General features: G+C 56.0%; 1 protein-coding gene across 1 annotated transcript in view; it reads right to left on the reverse strand.

The window, feature by feature from the left end:
• Positions 1-15,141, reverse strand: part of LOC122384478 (cyclin-D-binding Myb-like transcription factor 1) — a 28,085-nt gene extending 12,944 nt beyond the window's left edge. The window contains exons 1-7 of the mRNA XM_043371893.1: positions 15,040-15,141; positions 14,697-14,880; positions 14,205-14,428; positions 13,239-13,391; positions 12,152-12,279; positions 3,281-3,453; positions 2,162-2,277 (exon numbers count right to left, since the gene is read on the reverse strand). Of these exons, the coding sequence (XP_043227828.1) occupies positions 2,162-2,277; positions 3,281-3,453; positions 12,152-12,279; positions 13,239-13,391; positions 14,205-14,428; positions 14,697-14,880; positions 15,040-15,141 (1,080 nt within the window). The remainder of the gene's footprint in view (positions 1-2,161; positions 2,278-3,280; positions 3,454-12,151; positions 12,280-13,238; positions 13,392-14,204; positions 14,429-14,696; positions 14,881-15,039) is intronic.
• Positions 15,142-15,491: the final 350 nt, after the last annotated feature.

Consider the following 15,491-nt stretch of genomic DNA (forward strand, 5'->3'; position numbering starts at 1 on the left):
AATTTCGAACATCGCTAGAGACCGGTTAGTAGGGTACAACAACAAGAACAAAACACGTTTATTAAACATAGGATGGAAATGAGAGTATAGTCCAGGTGGTGGTGCAAAAGCTGATGCTTAACTCGAGGTACCACCACCTGGTAACACAAACCTTTCTGGGTGCCGGGCATAACTCATTTGGGATTACATACCCCTCGCAATTTCGCACGTGCAAGGCTCACCCTCTCGCCCGCTCGTTTGTCGCTCCAAAAGGCGTTCTACTGGTTTTAACATAGTAGATAAAATTATAAAATAAAAGTGAAGCGGACTCATCGTGTCCGCATATACATACGTTAAAAAACATATGCATATGTATGCGCCAACTATGCCCGTATGTGTGAACGCGATTTAGGGAAACGCTCTCACAGCGAGGTTCTATTAAAAATAATCTCCACAGAATGTGGCCACCTGGTAGAGTTACGTCTAAGCGACACAGAGCCGGATTTAAAGTCGGACTTGAAGCCTTTAAAGACGGTGGGGACATCAGCCGCTGACAGGGGACGGTGCGGCGGGCTATACACGGTCAGTGCCGGGGGCCGCGGGTATCTCCCCTACATACAGGGGACGGTGCGGCGGGCTATACACGGTCAGTGTCGGGGGCGCGGGTATCTCCCCTACATACAGGGGGCGGTACGGCGGGCTATACACGGTCAGTGCCGGGGGCCGCGGGTATCTCCCCTACATACAGGGGACGGTGCGGCGGGCTATACACGGTCAGTGTCGGGGGCGCGGGTATCTCCCCTACATACAGGGGACGGTGCGGCGGGCTATACACGGTCAGTGCCGGGGGCGCGGGTATCTCCCCTACATACAGGGGACGGTGCGGCGGGCTATACACGGTCAGTGTCGGGGGCGCGGGTATCTCCCCTACATACAGGGGACGGTGCGGCGGGCTATACACGGTCAGTGCCGGGGGCCGCGGGTATCTCCCCTACATACAGGGGACGGTGCGGCGGGCTATACACGGTCAGTGCCGGGGGCCGCGGGTGTCTCCCCTACAGACAGTGGGCGGTACGGCGGGCTATACACGGTCAGTGTCGGGGGCGCGGGTATCTCCCCTATAGACAGGGGACGGTACGGCGGGCTATACACGGTCAGTGTCGGGGGCGCGGGTATCTCCCCTACATACAGGGGACGGTGCGGCGGGCTATACACGGTCAGTGTCGGGGGCGCGGGTATCTCCCCTACATACAGGGGACGGTGCGGCGGGCTATACACGGTCAGTGCCGGGGGCCGCGGGTGTCTCCCCTACAGACAGAGGGGCGGTACGGCGGGCTATACACGGTCAGTGCCGGGGGCCGCGGGTGTCTCCCCTACAGACAGGGGGGCGGTACGGCGGGCTATACACGGTCAGTGCCGGGGGCCGCGGGTATCTCCCCTACATACAGGGGACGGTGCGGCGGGCTATACACGGTCAGTGTCGGGGGCGCGGGTATCTCCCCTACATACAGGGGACGGTGCGGCGGGCTATACACGGTCAGTGCCGGGGGCGCGGGTATCTCCCCTACATACAGGGGACGGTGCGGCGGGCTATACACGGTCAGTGTCGGGGGCGCGGGTATCTCCCCTACATACAGGGGACGGTGCGGCGGGCTATACACGGTCAGTGCCGGGGGCCGCGGGTATCTCCCCTACATACAGGGGACGGTGCGGCGGGCTATACACGGTCAGTGCCGGGGGCCGCGGGTGTCTCCCCTACAGACAGTGGGCGGTACGGCGGGCTATACACGGTCAGTGTCGGGGGCGCGGGTATCTCCCCTATAGACAGGGGACGGTACGGCGGGCTATACACGGTCAGTGTCGGGGGCGCGGGTATCTCCCCTACATACAGGGGACGGTGCGGCGGGCTATACACGGTCAGTGTCGGGGGCGCGGGTATCTCCCCTACATACAGGGGACGGTGCGGCGGGCTATACACGGTCAGTGCCGGGGGCCGCGGGTGTCTCCCCTACAGACAGAGGGGCGGTACGGCGGGCTATACACGGTCAGTGCCGGGGGCCGCGGGTGTCTCCCCTACAGACAGAGGGGCGGTACGGCGGGCTATACACGGTCAGTGGCGGGTCCCGCGGGTATCTCCACTGACGGAGGTGGTGGGAGGCAGGGTATATTGGTGGGAGGTTACCTGCTGCGCCACGGCCGCCCAGTTGATACCCGAGGTGACCGGCTGGCCGGGCAGCGTCTCGGTCAGATCGTACACGGCCTGTTCGAGCCGCTCCTCCTCCTCCTTCAGCCATTTACCTGTCAGAGAGGGGGGACGGTTATACTAACAGTCAGACAGTCACACTACCTGAGCCCAGAGCCAGCGATACTACATGCCCGCGTCGGAGAACAGGAGGGCGGTCATACTGAGTCAGATATACTAGCTGTCAGCGTGGAACAGTCAGACTGTCACAGTACAGTCAGAATACAGCCAGTCATTTACCTATCAGTGGAGATTCATACTATCTGAGCCAGTCATATTATCTGTAAGAGGGGGTTATGTAGTTATGCTACCTGAATCAGTTACACTATCTGTCAGCGGGGAGCAGTTAGACTGTCAGGGTAAAATCAGTCGTTTACCGTCAAGGAGGGTCTATTTCTGTCACAGTACAGGTAGCCAATTCCCTGACAAGGTGGGGCTGGGGGAGGGCGGGGGGGGGGGCGCAGCAGTCACAGCGCACTTGTAAGAATACAATCATAGCACTGATCACGTTGGCCCGTAAAAAAATTATGTCGAATAATGGAACCATAGAAACCAATCATCATATAAGGAATAAATGTAACGAGACGCACAACCATACGACACCCCACAATGCCCTGTCCGCAGCACCGTCCCGGGCAGCCATATCCCACCTCTCCCCGGCGGGGAGGGGGGGACTCGCCTTATGTCTCCCCGGCGGGGAATAGGACTCGCCTTATGTCTCCCCGGCGGGGAATAGGACTCGCCTTATGTCTCCCCGGCGGCGGGGAGGGGGACTCGCCTTACGTCTCCCCGGCGGGGAGGGGGGGGGGACTCGCCTTACGTCTCCCCGGCGGGGAGGGGGGGACTCGCCTTATGTCTCCCCGGCGGGGGAATAGGACTCGCCTTATGTCTCCCCGGCGGGGAATAGGACTCGCCTTATGTCTCCCCGGCGGCGGGGAGGGGGACTCGCCTTACGTCTCCCCGGCGGGGAGGGGGGGACTCGCCTTATGTCTCCCCGGCGGGGAATAGGACTCGCCCTACGTCCCCCGGCGGGGAGGGCGGGGCGGGGGGGGGACTCGCCTTGATTGCAGTTGTCGCGCAGTACGCGCACACGGTCCTTGACGGAGGCAGCCGAGCGGCCCATCAGCGCGCCGATGGTGCCCCAGCGGTTGCCGTGGATGGCGCGCAGGTTTCGCAACTGTTCCACCTCGTCCTCCGTGTAGCGACCCACGTGGTTCTTGTGGTCGTACATCCTGGGAGATGCGGGGAGGCGAGTTAGGAGAGTTCGATGGCGACTGGAGGGGAAGGGAACAGTGGCTCCAGCCTCCAGACGACGGAGATATGGGTGGACTGTGGACTGGAGGTCACAGAAAGATCATGTGGCAGATCCATCAGCCAAACGCACCAAACGTCACTGGTTTCCCTGCCAGGGAATCGGTGAAAGACAGCCGCGGGTGTGTCGGTAACCGAGACAGCTAATTAGGCTTGTTTTGTGATTTTGTCACGCTATTTAGTTGTCTTTCAAACTTGCGTCATAAACATTTTTTTTGTCATGCTTCATCCAGTGTGACCAGGAGGTTTTGACGATAAAAGAAGAACGGCAAATCATGATAATATATTCTCTAATTTAGGCTAAGTACCTTTTAGATTGTTTTATTTCGCTTATTTTTTATTTCGCTTTATTTGGCATAATAATGTACATGCTCAATATTTTTATCGCATCCATTGTCATATTCCTCTGAATGAGCTTAGTCAGGGTGCTTGAGCTTAGTGAAGGTCAGGGTGCCAGAACTGAGCAGTGAGCACATCTCTATAAGGACATCCCCGAAGCGAGGGATAATGCATTGCCGCTGAGCAGATTATGTGCAAATGCTTTCAGTTGACAAGGTCAGTCATCAACGATCTGATTCGGCACGGAAATCGCAAGACCTTTTCATATTCGTTACAATTATCTGCATCAGATAATGTATGTGTCTGTAAATAAATAACCAGATTGTATCACACCGAATGTACCTAATATGTAAGTCCTGAGCCACGAAGGCAACAATATCAATCACTTCGAGTTTTAAGGAAACCTTATCGGTGCAGGTAGGGCAAGAATGTACGTACGTTACTCTTGAGGTGAGGTCACGGCAACTTCATGTAGGTAACATAAGTAAACCACGGCTAAAATATATAACAACGTAAGCGGAAAAGCTGTATAAAAGGCAGTTTTTTATTCATAAGGACAAGGAGACCCTTAGGCAGGGAGCACAAGATAGGTCACAGCGCTGATCTTCTAATTCTATCGATCAGTGTAAGGTACCGACGCTACACGAACATCTACACTGCATCCGTCACAAGAGCTCAACGTTATCCAGCTGAGTATTTACACATGTATTCAAACGAGCACAATCAGAACAGACATTCATAATCATTTGGAAGCGATAGGTTTCAAGAAAACACTATCGAGATTCGAGACACACAAAAGTGAACCACAAGTCCTCTCGTACACAAGTCCTCTCGTACGGCTGGGCTGAGTGGTTAGCATCAGCAGAGCTGTCTACGGACGCCAAACAATCAGATTGCTGGAGCAGGAATAGTAGAGCTGGATTAGAGAAAGGCGGAAAATAATCGCTGCCAAGGTTCACAACAGCGGGCAGCCCAGCCCGTTACTCAATCCGAGCTCAGTCACCGTAGAATAAATATCCTGAAGTTGCGTATGCTGGCATTGGTTTTAAGAACATTTATTAGAGCCCCTGTCACACAATTGTTGAACACAACTAATGATATCCATATCCACCGCCGTATCCACCGTGTCCACCGCCGTATCCACCGTGTCCACCACCGTACCCACCGCCGTATCCACCGTGTCCACCGCCGTATCCGCCGTGTCCACCGCCGTATCCGCCGTATCCACCGTGTCCACCGCCGTATCCGCCGTGCCCACCGTGCCCTCCGTGGCCGTAGCCCGAGTAGGTGACCCGGGCGTTGTAGCCGTCGTAGCCGCCGGCCCGGTAGCTGACGTGCTGGGTGCGACCGTCCGGCAGCTTGACGCTGTAGTGGCCCTGCCGGTACTTGCCGTCACCGCTCTCGCTGTGAGAGTACTTGGGGCCGTAGTGCGGGTCGCTGACCCCGTAGGAGAATTTGTAGGACGTGGGCACGCCGTAGCCGTGCCCTCCACCGTGGGTGGAGGCGGCGGCGGCCACCAGCAGAGCGGCAGAGATCAGGGTCCGCATGGCGCGCCTGCTGTCCCGGTGTGGGGATGTCTGTCTGTGGGTTGACTGGTGTCCTGTCGCCGCCGGTATCACCTTATATACCGACCCCCGAGGGACTGTCGGTAGAGGGGACCGGCAGGCTGGGACCGACCTGTCCAGGGCGGCACCTCACGCCTGACCTTAGACTGAGCACGCGCAGTGGACGGGGAGAGTGCCCCTCCCCCCCACCCCCCGAGGGCAGGTAGGGGAGGTCAGTACGGGCGTGGTCGGTCATTGTGGTCGGTCATTGTGCAGGGTCGCAGAGGGGGCAGCGGAGGGAGGAAGGGAACGCGTGATTTCCTGACGGCCAATTCGTGTCGCATTTTCCGGACACTGGCGCCAATATGGACAGTCACGATGCGCATGACCGCACAACAAAATATTGTTTTTAATAGAAAACAATTCTTGATACGAATCGCAAGAGGCAATGTGTACCTAGACCTATCCCATAGTTTACTCGATGTTCAGTTTCGATATAATCCCTGATCTAACCTTTGCCGGCATGGAGTTGATGCAACACCTAAAGGGGTTGCAGTGAATATCTCCAAGATGGGTCGACAGACCCGGCCGAAATCCAGGCTTCACCATTCTTATTTCGCGAGGTCACCGAGTTGCGACGTCATACCAGATGTCAGGACATATTAGGCCGAAATCGGCCTTTGTGGCGACCTCAGTGAGATTTCCATCTTTTTTAATGCGATTTCCGCATTGGAAGTGAGAGGATCAGTGGGTGTTGTTGCTCCGGGACTCGGGAGCCATGCGGTCAAGGTCAGGCAAATTATTGTATGCTTGAGGTTATGTAATGATAAGTACTACACGAATTCACGAATCAAGATCCATCATACGCCCAGGTCATCGAAGGTCATCTGAGATCGCCTGAGGTCAGCTTTGACCTTGTCAATGCAAGCGTTAGGTACTAACTTTTATTAGACGTGTCATCATTAGACGTAACCACAATCATTCCCAATGTCATTTCAATTTCATTCCATCTCTAGCTCATCGATTGATCTGTCTGCTTTTGAGATGTATTACATACCTATCTATACATTTAACTGATTGAGTTTGCTTCAGCCAATCATCCTCTTGGCTTCCATGTTTTTACATTGCACTGACCACGGTTCCTTTCCCGGACGTTCCATATAAGAAATCATGGTATTCTTTTTTACACATTCGATCTCCTTCCAATCATCTTCGACGAGCAACAAAGCAAACTTTTAGTAAGTGCAATAACATTCCACGAAATGTACAATACCCCAAGCAGTTTACAAGACAGGACTTCCTTGAAGATTAAACTTTTGGCGAGTAGGCTCCCGCAGCCAACCCGCAGCTTGCCCGCAGCGACCTATAAGTCCTTTCCGGAATCGCTGATGAAAACGTTCGCATTGACGTCAATGTTTTTGGCCCCGATTTGATGCAAGCTCTGCCATTCGCGGCTGAAGGCAACCACTAAGCAGCATTCGGTATATTTTCAAAAGAAAAGATGCCAGAAGGAAGATATCGCAATAACCGGCGTTTCATTTAATAATAATAATAATAATAATAATAACATTTATTTCGCACCAGGTCGGTACATATACAACATGACAAATTCAGTCAACATGATAATGTCACCAACATACACATCAACATTTGATGCACATGACAATAATGCCAACTCCCGCCTTCACTTAGGCTTCACTACTGATATTGCACCCTGCGTTTCGACGCCCAGTGCGGTACTGAAGCGAGTTACCGATACACATTGGGTTGCCCGGGAAGTTCGCTGTCTTGGTCTCAATCGCCATATTTCATAACTTGGTGCCATTGGCTACGTTTCCATGGCACAAGCTAAGCCGATTTTGAAAAAGGGATTTGCTCCATCATAGCGTTTAGGCATAATTTAAAAATGTAATTATAGGATTAGGTGCTAGCTAAAACCATATATACGCTCATTTTTTACATAAGCTAAATAGTTTCCTAGAAAAACGCACGTGAAATTTCGCTACATCGATTTAGACGTGTCATGGAAACGTAGTAACTGTCAGCCATTAATTTTGCAGATATATCCGTTATGCAATCGACTCCTTGGTTAATTGCGTTCATTCCGATCTCGTGAAAGTGTTACGTATTCAACGAAAGCGTTATCAATAATGCTGTCAGTGTCAACAACCATGTGGACATCATTGACAGCTTAAGGTCTTATTGCTTTTGCAGTGCTCTATAGCCTTAAGTCCGTAGCTGGGCTGCACCGAAAGGTTAGCATCATCTCGAAAGTTCTGTAGTTTGTAAGACTAATCGATGACCCAAGTTCATGATGTAAGAAACATTTATTAGATACACCGTCGTCGGCATCCATGCCAACACCATTGAGAAGTGGACAAAAAAGCGAGTGAGCAGAGCAGATACAATACACGAGACACAATCACTCGGCGCCTGGTATGCTGGTATCGCCGCCTAAAAACCAAGCGGCCCACGATTTCGGCGGCGCTCCGCCGTCTCCGCCGTCTCCGCCGTCTGAGCAGTACCGTACCGTCGCCGCCGTCTCAGCGGCGCACGGTTGCGACGTGCGTCGGAAGGCGCGCCGGAACTCGCCGTTGAAGATGACGAATGTGAGCGGGCTGAGCACGGCCGTCAGGCCCACGCTGCAGTTGAACAGCAGCCAGGAGACGATGCGCAGCGGCGGCAGCAGCACGCAGCTCAGACGCCGCTCGGCCACGATAAACGCCACGAACGGCGCGTAGGCCAGCACGTAGACGGCCATGCAGCAGAGCAGCGCCGCGCTGGCCACCACGTCCACCCGGTGTCGCGGCCCCGCCGCCGCCGCCGGCGGAGCGCCCGGCCGCGCGCCGTAGGCGGTCAGCCGGTCGGCCCGCAGCGTCAGCGACCCCGGCGTTCTGCCGCAGCCCGAGCTGGGGCCCGCCTCCGAGGCGCTCATGTTGGTGCTTGTGCTGGGGCCGGCCACGGCGGCACCGACACCCCGGCCCAAGCTGGCGGCGCTGGTGTTGCTCTTGCTTCTCGCAGCGGCACCAGGGTTGTTGGTGCCATCAGCGGCGCTGATGCTGTACTCTCCTCCGCAGGCACCAGAGCTGGCGCCGCCGCCGGCCGCCGCGCTGCCGTTGGCCCGGTTCCGGAGGCCGGTGTCGGGTACCGCTCCCGTCCTACCGCCAACAGCGGGCGGCGCCGGACCGCGTCCGGAGGCAGTGGCGGCGTCCACCTCCTCCACTGGCGGCAGCCGCGGGTGGGACGGCGAGCCGAGCCTCGTCAGAGTGGCACACCGCCACCACGGCACGGCCGCCTCCCCGCTCCCGCCGTCTCCGCCGCCGTTCGCAGCCGCGCGCTGTGCACCCTTCTCTCCAGAAGCACGGTCCGCCGTCTGCGCCGGCCGGTTCCCGTCGCCCACTTGCAAACTCCACACGCTGGGAACTTTGGGCCGTCTGAGCGAGTGTCGCCGACCGGTACGCCGGTGAGCTCGCAGTCTCCGGCGCGAGCTAACCGTCGCCGCCAGAATCCGCGCGTGACTGAGCGCCATCAGCAGCAGGCCCACGCTGTACAACACCACCAGCCCGATCAGCATCGGCGTCGACGTCGTGGCCGGCCGGTTGACGACGATGACGAAGCCGTCGGTGGTGTGTCCGAACGTGTCGCCGCACTTGGCATACATGTCGTCAAAGAGCGGCAGGTTGCGCGCGGCGGCCACCAGTAGCGGCGCGGCCAGAGCACGCAGCACGTTGGCGCGCGATGGCGCGAACCGCCGGTTGTGCACCACCATCAGGTAGCGCAGCACGGTGATGAGCACCACGGTGACGAAGGCGCCGCAGTGGGACACCTCCATGGCCCCGTGGCGGAGCCGGCAGAGCGCCTGGGCGCGGTGGTTGATCAGGTACGGAGTCAGACCGGTGGACAGGCACAGAGGCAGGTTGGTCAGACACATGAACGCCACCAGCGAGTTCATCAGCGTGTGCAGCTTCCGGGTGCGGTAGAGCGTCAGCATGGTCAGCAGGTTGACCAGCAGCACCAGCAGCACGATCAGCGCCGTGAGCCCGGTCAGCGTCGCCAGCAGCGCGGCGCTCCGGTCGCCCGGAGGGGTGGCGCACACCAGTCCGACCGGCCCGCTATCGTTCCCCGCCGCGCCGGGCAGCAGGCGGCAGCTCAGAGTCCGCAGCGTCTCCCGCGAGCACCGGCCCACGGTTTCGGCCAGCGCCGGCGGCAGCTCACTCACAGCCTCAGTCAGCGCTGGCAGCTCACTCACGGCCTCAGCCAGCGTCGGTAGGTCACTCACGGCCTCAGCCAGCGCCGGCAGCTCACTCTCAGACTCGGCCAGCGCTGGCAGCTCACTCTCAGACTCGGCCAGCGCTGGCAGCTCACTCACGGCCTCAGCCAGCGCTGGCAGGTCACTCTCAGACTCGGCCAGCGCTGGCAGCTCACTCTCAGACTCGGCCAGCGCTGGCAGCTCACTCACGGCCTCAGCCAGCGCTGGCAGGTCACTCACGGCCTCAGCCAGCGTCGGCGGCTCACTCACGTTCATGGCTCTCCTCCCCGAGCAACTCACCGAATCGTGCCTCTCTCCCCTCTCCGCCGCAATTGGTGGATTTGGCCGCCTTCAGACGGAACCAACAGAACAGACCGGCCGACCGACGGCCGGAGAGACTCTCCGATCGGTAATACCACGTCTGACCGACCGACCAATCGACAGACAAACTCGCAACCGTGCAACTATGACCGACTGACCGACCGACCGACTCTGCGTCCGTCCGATAGATCAGTGACGGAGCGACTCGGTGCCAGCCAACCAACCGACGCTACGGCCGAGACCGGCGCAGCGCGGCCGCCGGAGAGGCACGAAACAATGCTCCGACCCGGGAAACATTAAAAACGTCCGCACAGAACCATCACTGCCCCAAATAACGAACAGCGTTAGTAGATTATCAATAGAGGGAACCGATTAATTGTCTGTCGTCGATTCGAACTAGTGATAAGTGTTATGGGTAGTAATTTCAATTACTTTTCCAGCGACAGATTCTCACAATGATCCGATAAACTAACGTTAGCGATGCTCGAGAAAAACTGAGTTTCTGCTTCCTCTGATATCGAAACTGCCACGAGACAATCTTTGGTTACCTACCACCCATCATTTAAGACAGCAAAGTTTTGATTTGGCAGTCACTTTAATTTACAGGGTGTTTCACAATTACCGTTACAAGAGTTCCCACTCAATTTTGGTGCACTTAAAGGTGGTTTTTCAGAAAACACTATACACCATTGGAAAGAGCACATAATTCTGGTCCTGGTTCATTGCATTTTGAATGCCCCTTGGACAGATAATGGGTGTAGCAGATGAAAGACTGATCCAAATGAGGTCCGAGTCTGCGATTATCTCGAATATCAGGATTAGAGCCTGTGTGATAAGCTTGTTGCTCGCGGACCTGTTTGAAGACGGCTGTACATGGCTGCGTGGTGTAGTCAACAGGTATCTATTACGCACCTCCTGTATGAATTTCAAGTCTTCAACGCACAGGCTTCAATGGCAATGACGTCATTTCCTACCTCGTGTCAGAAAGGTGACTTGCGTGCCGGCCGGCGAGCCGACCTGGCGGCTGGGATGTGTGGGTGGATTAACGCGTGCCCCCTGCGGCCCGCCGCGATGCGGATCGGGGGCACTAGTGCATGAAACTCCGCAACAGCTGTCGGTCGCCAGGGGGCACAGACCTTGACCCTCCGTGCAGTCTTAGAGGTCATTCGAGTCCAGTACCTTCGCGCCGCCACACAAGTCCACACCCGCGCCTGAGGATGAAAGTCGCCGTTGGTTTTTGTGCCCGAGGGCGTAAAAATCAACAAAGAAACCTACATCGAGACCATCCTTGAACAGACGCTGAAGCCGTGGACCAAGAAGACGTACGGAGACAAGGGCTGGACTTTTCAGCAGGACGGCGCAACAAGCCACACCGCGCGCGTCACCCATCAGTGTGGTGCGAAGACAACTGCCCAAACTTCATCACCAAGAACCAGTGGCCCCCATCATCCCCAGATCTAAATCCGATGGATTACACGATGTGGTCCGTGCTCGAGAAGGAAGCCTGCTCCAAATCGCACAAGAAGATCGACGATCTCAAGCGATCTCTGATCAGCGCCTGGCAGAAGATCCCCGACGCGGTTGTGCGTGCCGCAGTCCGTGACTTCAGGAGACGGTTGGCTGCCGCTGTGAAGGCTGGAGGCGGCCACTTCGAGTAGGACTTAAGGATGTTGGTCTCTGTGGTTTTGGGTGCATATGGTGCAATTTTTGCGTAAATAAAGTCATTATGCCCAGAGATATTGAGCTTTGATCTTGTAACGTTAATTGTGAAACACCCTGTATATGGCTACCCGTTCATATTAAGTCTAAGGCCGAACTAGTTTTCGAAGATTTCATCGGTTGTGCCCGACATTGTGACCCAGAGATAGCACAGGACACGCGCGGTGTACATGCAGTGATGCGGTGAGCTACGGATTTGCCACGATCGACGAAGTGCCGACTACATAGGCATTGATCTTGCCTCTTTGAAACAGCTGGGAGCTCTGCACAGTGACCGTATTTGACTAAATGGAAATTCCAGTGATAAGTAAGCATTCTGTGACCAGCGCTTGCAAAACTGATGCTGAATGCCAAATCGACTCGGATAAACCCCACAGGCGGCGCACGCCGCACAGGCCGGGATGTGATGGGCCATAGATGGGCTAAAAGGGCCGCCGCCGGACCGACCTGATAATGCGCCGGTAAATGGAGAACAGCGGCCGGTTGATGCCGCACGCCACAGTTCGGTAGAAATTCTTCCGCTCGTCCTTCGAGCACCGAAAGATGATGTCCTCCGGGTTGTCAATTCCTCGCTCCTGCAATATGAAAAATGACAATAACATAAAAAATAATGTAAAATGAAAGTCAATACCACACCAACGAATTCTGCCTCTCATTGGATACCTACTGGCCGGCCCGGCAAATGCGTATACAATACGGTCCAAATATACGACTTTATTGGAGACATAGTGCCAGAAACGTGTTATTCGCATCCTGACGAAAATAAATGCCAAGAAGTATCAATATTGTGATCTTTGACATGAACATAATTCCTACCAAACAGCACGACGTCGATATCAAATTCCTCATAAAAAACTGCATGTTATTACAGCAGCTAAAATAGGAAAACAAGTCAACTAGCAACCAGCCACGGAAGCATGGACGGTGGACTATAGACGGTGGACTATGGACGGTGGACGGTGGACTATAGACGGTGGACTATGGACGGTGGACTATAGACGGTGGATTATGGACGGTGGACTATGGACGGTGGATTATAGACGGTGGACTATAGACGGTGGACTATAGACGGTGGACGGCACATGAACGATGGACGGTGGACGGCACATGGACGGTGGACTATGGACGGTGGACGGCACATGAACGATGGACGGTGGACTATAGACGGTGGACGGCACATGAACGATGGACGGTGGACTATAGACGGTGGACGGCACATGAACGATGGACGGTGGACTATAGACGGTGGACGGCACATGAACGATGGACGGTGGAGCGTGGACAGTGGACTGGGGACGATGGACTGGGGATGATGGACTGGGGACGGTGGACGGTGGACGGTGGATATTGGACCGTAGACGGTGGACGGTGGAGCGTGGACAGTGGACGGTGGACTGGGGACGATCCTGGTGGGGGCGGCGGACAATGGGTGGTGAATGGGGGGGGCGCCCAGTGGACGGGAGGTAGATGGTAGCCGGTGATGAGTGGACTGTGCTCGCGAACAGTGGACACTGGACATGGACAGTGGACTGACCCGACAGTACTGCTGCATGTTGGCCGACAGCGTCTCCACCTCCTCTCGGCTCCACATGCCCGTCTTCCTCTGTCCGGCGCCGGCTCCGCGCTCCTTCTTGCTCAGCCAGGAGCGGGAGGCCGGAGGGGACGGCCGTGATACGTCGCCACTCGACTGGGGTACACGGGAACACCGGCCGCGCGGGCGTCAGCGGTACAGAATCGCTACTCCGGGCCGCGGATACAGTGAGGCGCACAACCCCGAGGGGACTATTAACAACCACACATCGAACATCAGGACCTGCTACCTAATCAGGGATGCATCTTTGCCTATCGGATGTACGACTAAGATGTCCGCAGCCCAGTAGCGGTCAACGGTCAGGAATAATACGGTGAATCGCAGCATGTAAACCGTCGATTCGCTTTGAGATGCCGGATAAGAACAGAAATATGCATAGAATAGGCAGGCGAAGGAGAAGGGGGAATAATGTTTAACAACACATAAGCACGGTATGGAGAATAGAGTGCCATATCAACCATTGCATCCTTCGTGTGAGTGGAAAATTACACAGAAAGCGCGACAACTTCATCATGGATAAAATTCGGTATTTTTTTGGCGTTGCTCACACAAAATAAAATTCATAATTACATAGCATTCTGGAAAACATATGGGCCACTGCCACTCAGTGTAACCACAAATGCTAAAATGAGCGACCCAGGGAGAAAATTACATTAGGCGAGACGAAAGCCGCGCCAGCGTATTTCTGTTGCCAGGCAACAGCATTCAGCCCCCATTCACGGAGAATTGCTGCTGCCCACTGCCGTCCAAGGGTGGAGAGGGTGCGTCCGCCCGTAACTAACCCCGCCTTTATCAAACACTGCTATTCAGAGGGAGGGTGCCTCCGCGCCTGTGACTACCAATACCGCCCACTGTTCAGAGGCAGTGGGCAGTAGTCCTCCACTCCGCCGGCGGACAGAGGACACTGACCTGCGATGGCGGCGGCTCCGACTCCTGGTCGAGCACCTCCAGGATCACCGGCTGGCCGTTCTCCTGGAAGAGCACACGCTGGCTGAGGCCGGCCTCGACCACCGACTGCAGTGGCACCGCCGTGGCCACGCCCTCCTCGCTGAGAACGACGGCCACGCGGCGCCGGCCGGCCGCCACGCCCGGCCGCGCGGCATCGCAGGGAGCCGCGCGCTCCGCCGCACTCACTGCCGAGAGGGCACGGGGACGGGGTGAGCGGGGCTGACTGACTGGGAGTTCAGTTAGGACTTTTACAGAGTTGTCGGAAATTCTCAGAATATCATCGATAATATAAAATAGCCCAGGTGCGCCGCTGCATGCAAAAACAAAGTTTGCCTGTCATTATTTCTTTTCGCCGGATTCCAAAAAAAGAACTAAACACGAAAATTATACAAAGAAGACCTGATCCTCATATCATCCCCTGTCTCTCTCAGACCACCCCCTGCGTTCACGGACCATCTATGGGGTCGACCGGGACGGCTCCTGCGGCGTCGGCTCCCTCCGGCTGGGCGTCCAGCGGCAGCGCCGACTGTCCGCCGGCGGCGCACACCTCGGCCGTCTCGGCCGCCGACAGCGCCGCGCTCGGCTCGTCGCCCTTGTCGCCGCCGTCGGCCAGCTTCGAGTCGCCACTGATCAGCACCTGGCGGCCAGAGGGAGGGCGGTGGAACAGGGAGCGACGATGATGCAAAACGTGAAACATAATCCATATTACTCTAAATCTGTCTTCTAATGACAAGCTGTTCTCATTGTCAGTGAGTTCAAACTGAATAAAATCGTGTCTGGCAGTGATTGGTCATACCTGGCTGCCATCCTGGAGCTGAAACGTGTAGCCCAGCCCCGAGATAAACTCAGGACCACCAGCAGACACCAGCTGCACAACAGCATGCTCCTCATCACCCATCTGTGAAAAGAAGAAGGAAACAAAAACATTCCTCAATGAAGGACTTTGTGGAGAGATGGACTTGAGGATCAGGGACTCTACTTGCACGGTTCTTAGGTATAGTGATTGGAGGAGTAGGTGTAATGTAGGTAGCAAGTAAGTGCTGGGTAGATATTACAATCCCGGGATCGGTATCCCGGGATCCCGGCGGGATTTTAATTCCGATCCCGATCCCGAAATTTCGCCAATCCCGGGATCGCGAAAAAATCAGTAAAACAGGATACAGCCACTGCACAGGTCATGTTCAAACTGTTCATAATACTCCGTGACAAAGCAGAGAAACTATTTAGCTGGCACCCCGTGGCCGTCTC

This window comes from Amphibalanus amphitrite, unplaced genomic scaffold (genome assembly GCF_019059575.1).
Source record: "Amphibalanus amphitrite isolate SeventyFive unplaced genomic scaffold, NRLGWU_Aamphi_draft 000191F_arrow, whole genome shotgun sequence".
NCBI lineage: Eukaryota > Metazoa > Arthropoda > Thecostraca > Balanomorpha > Balanidae > Amphibalanus > Amphibalanus amphitrite.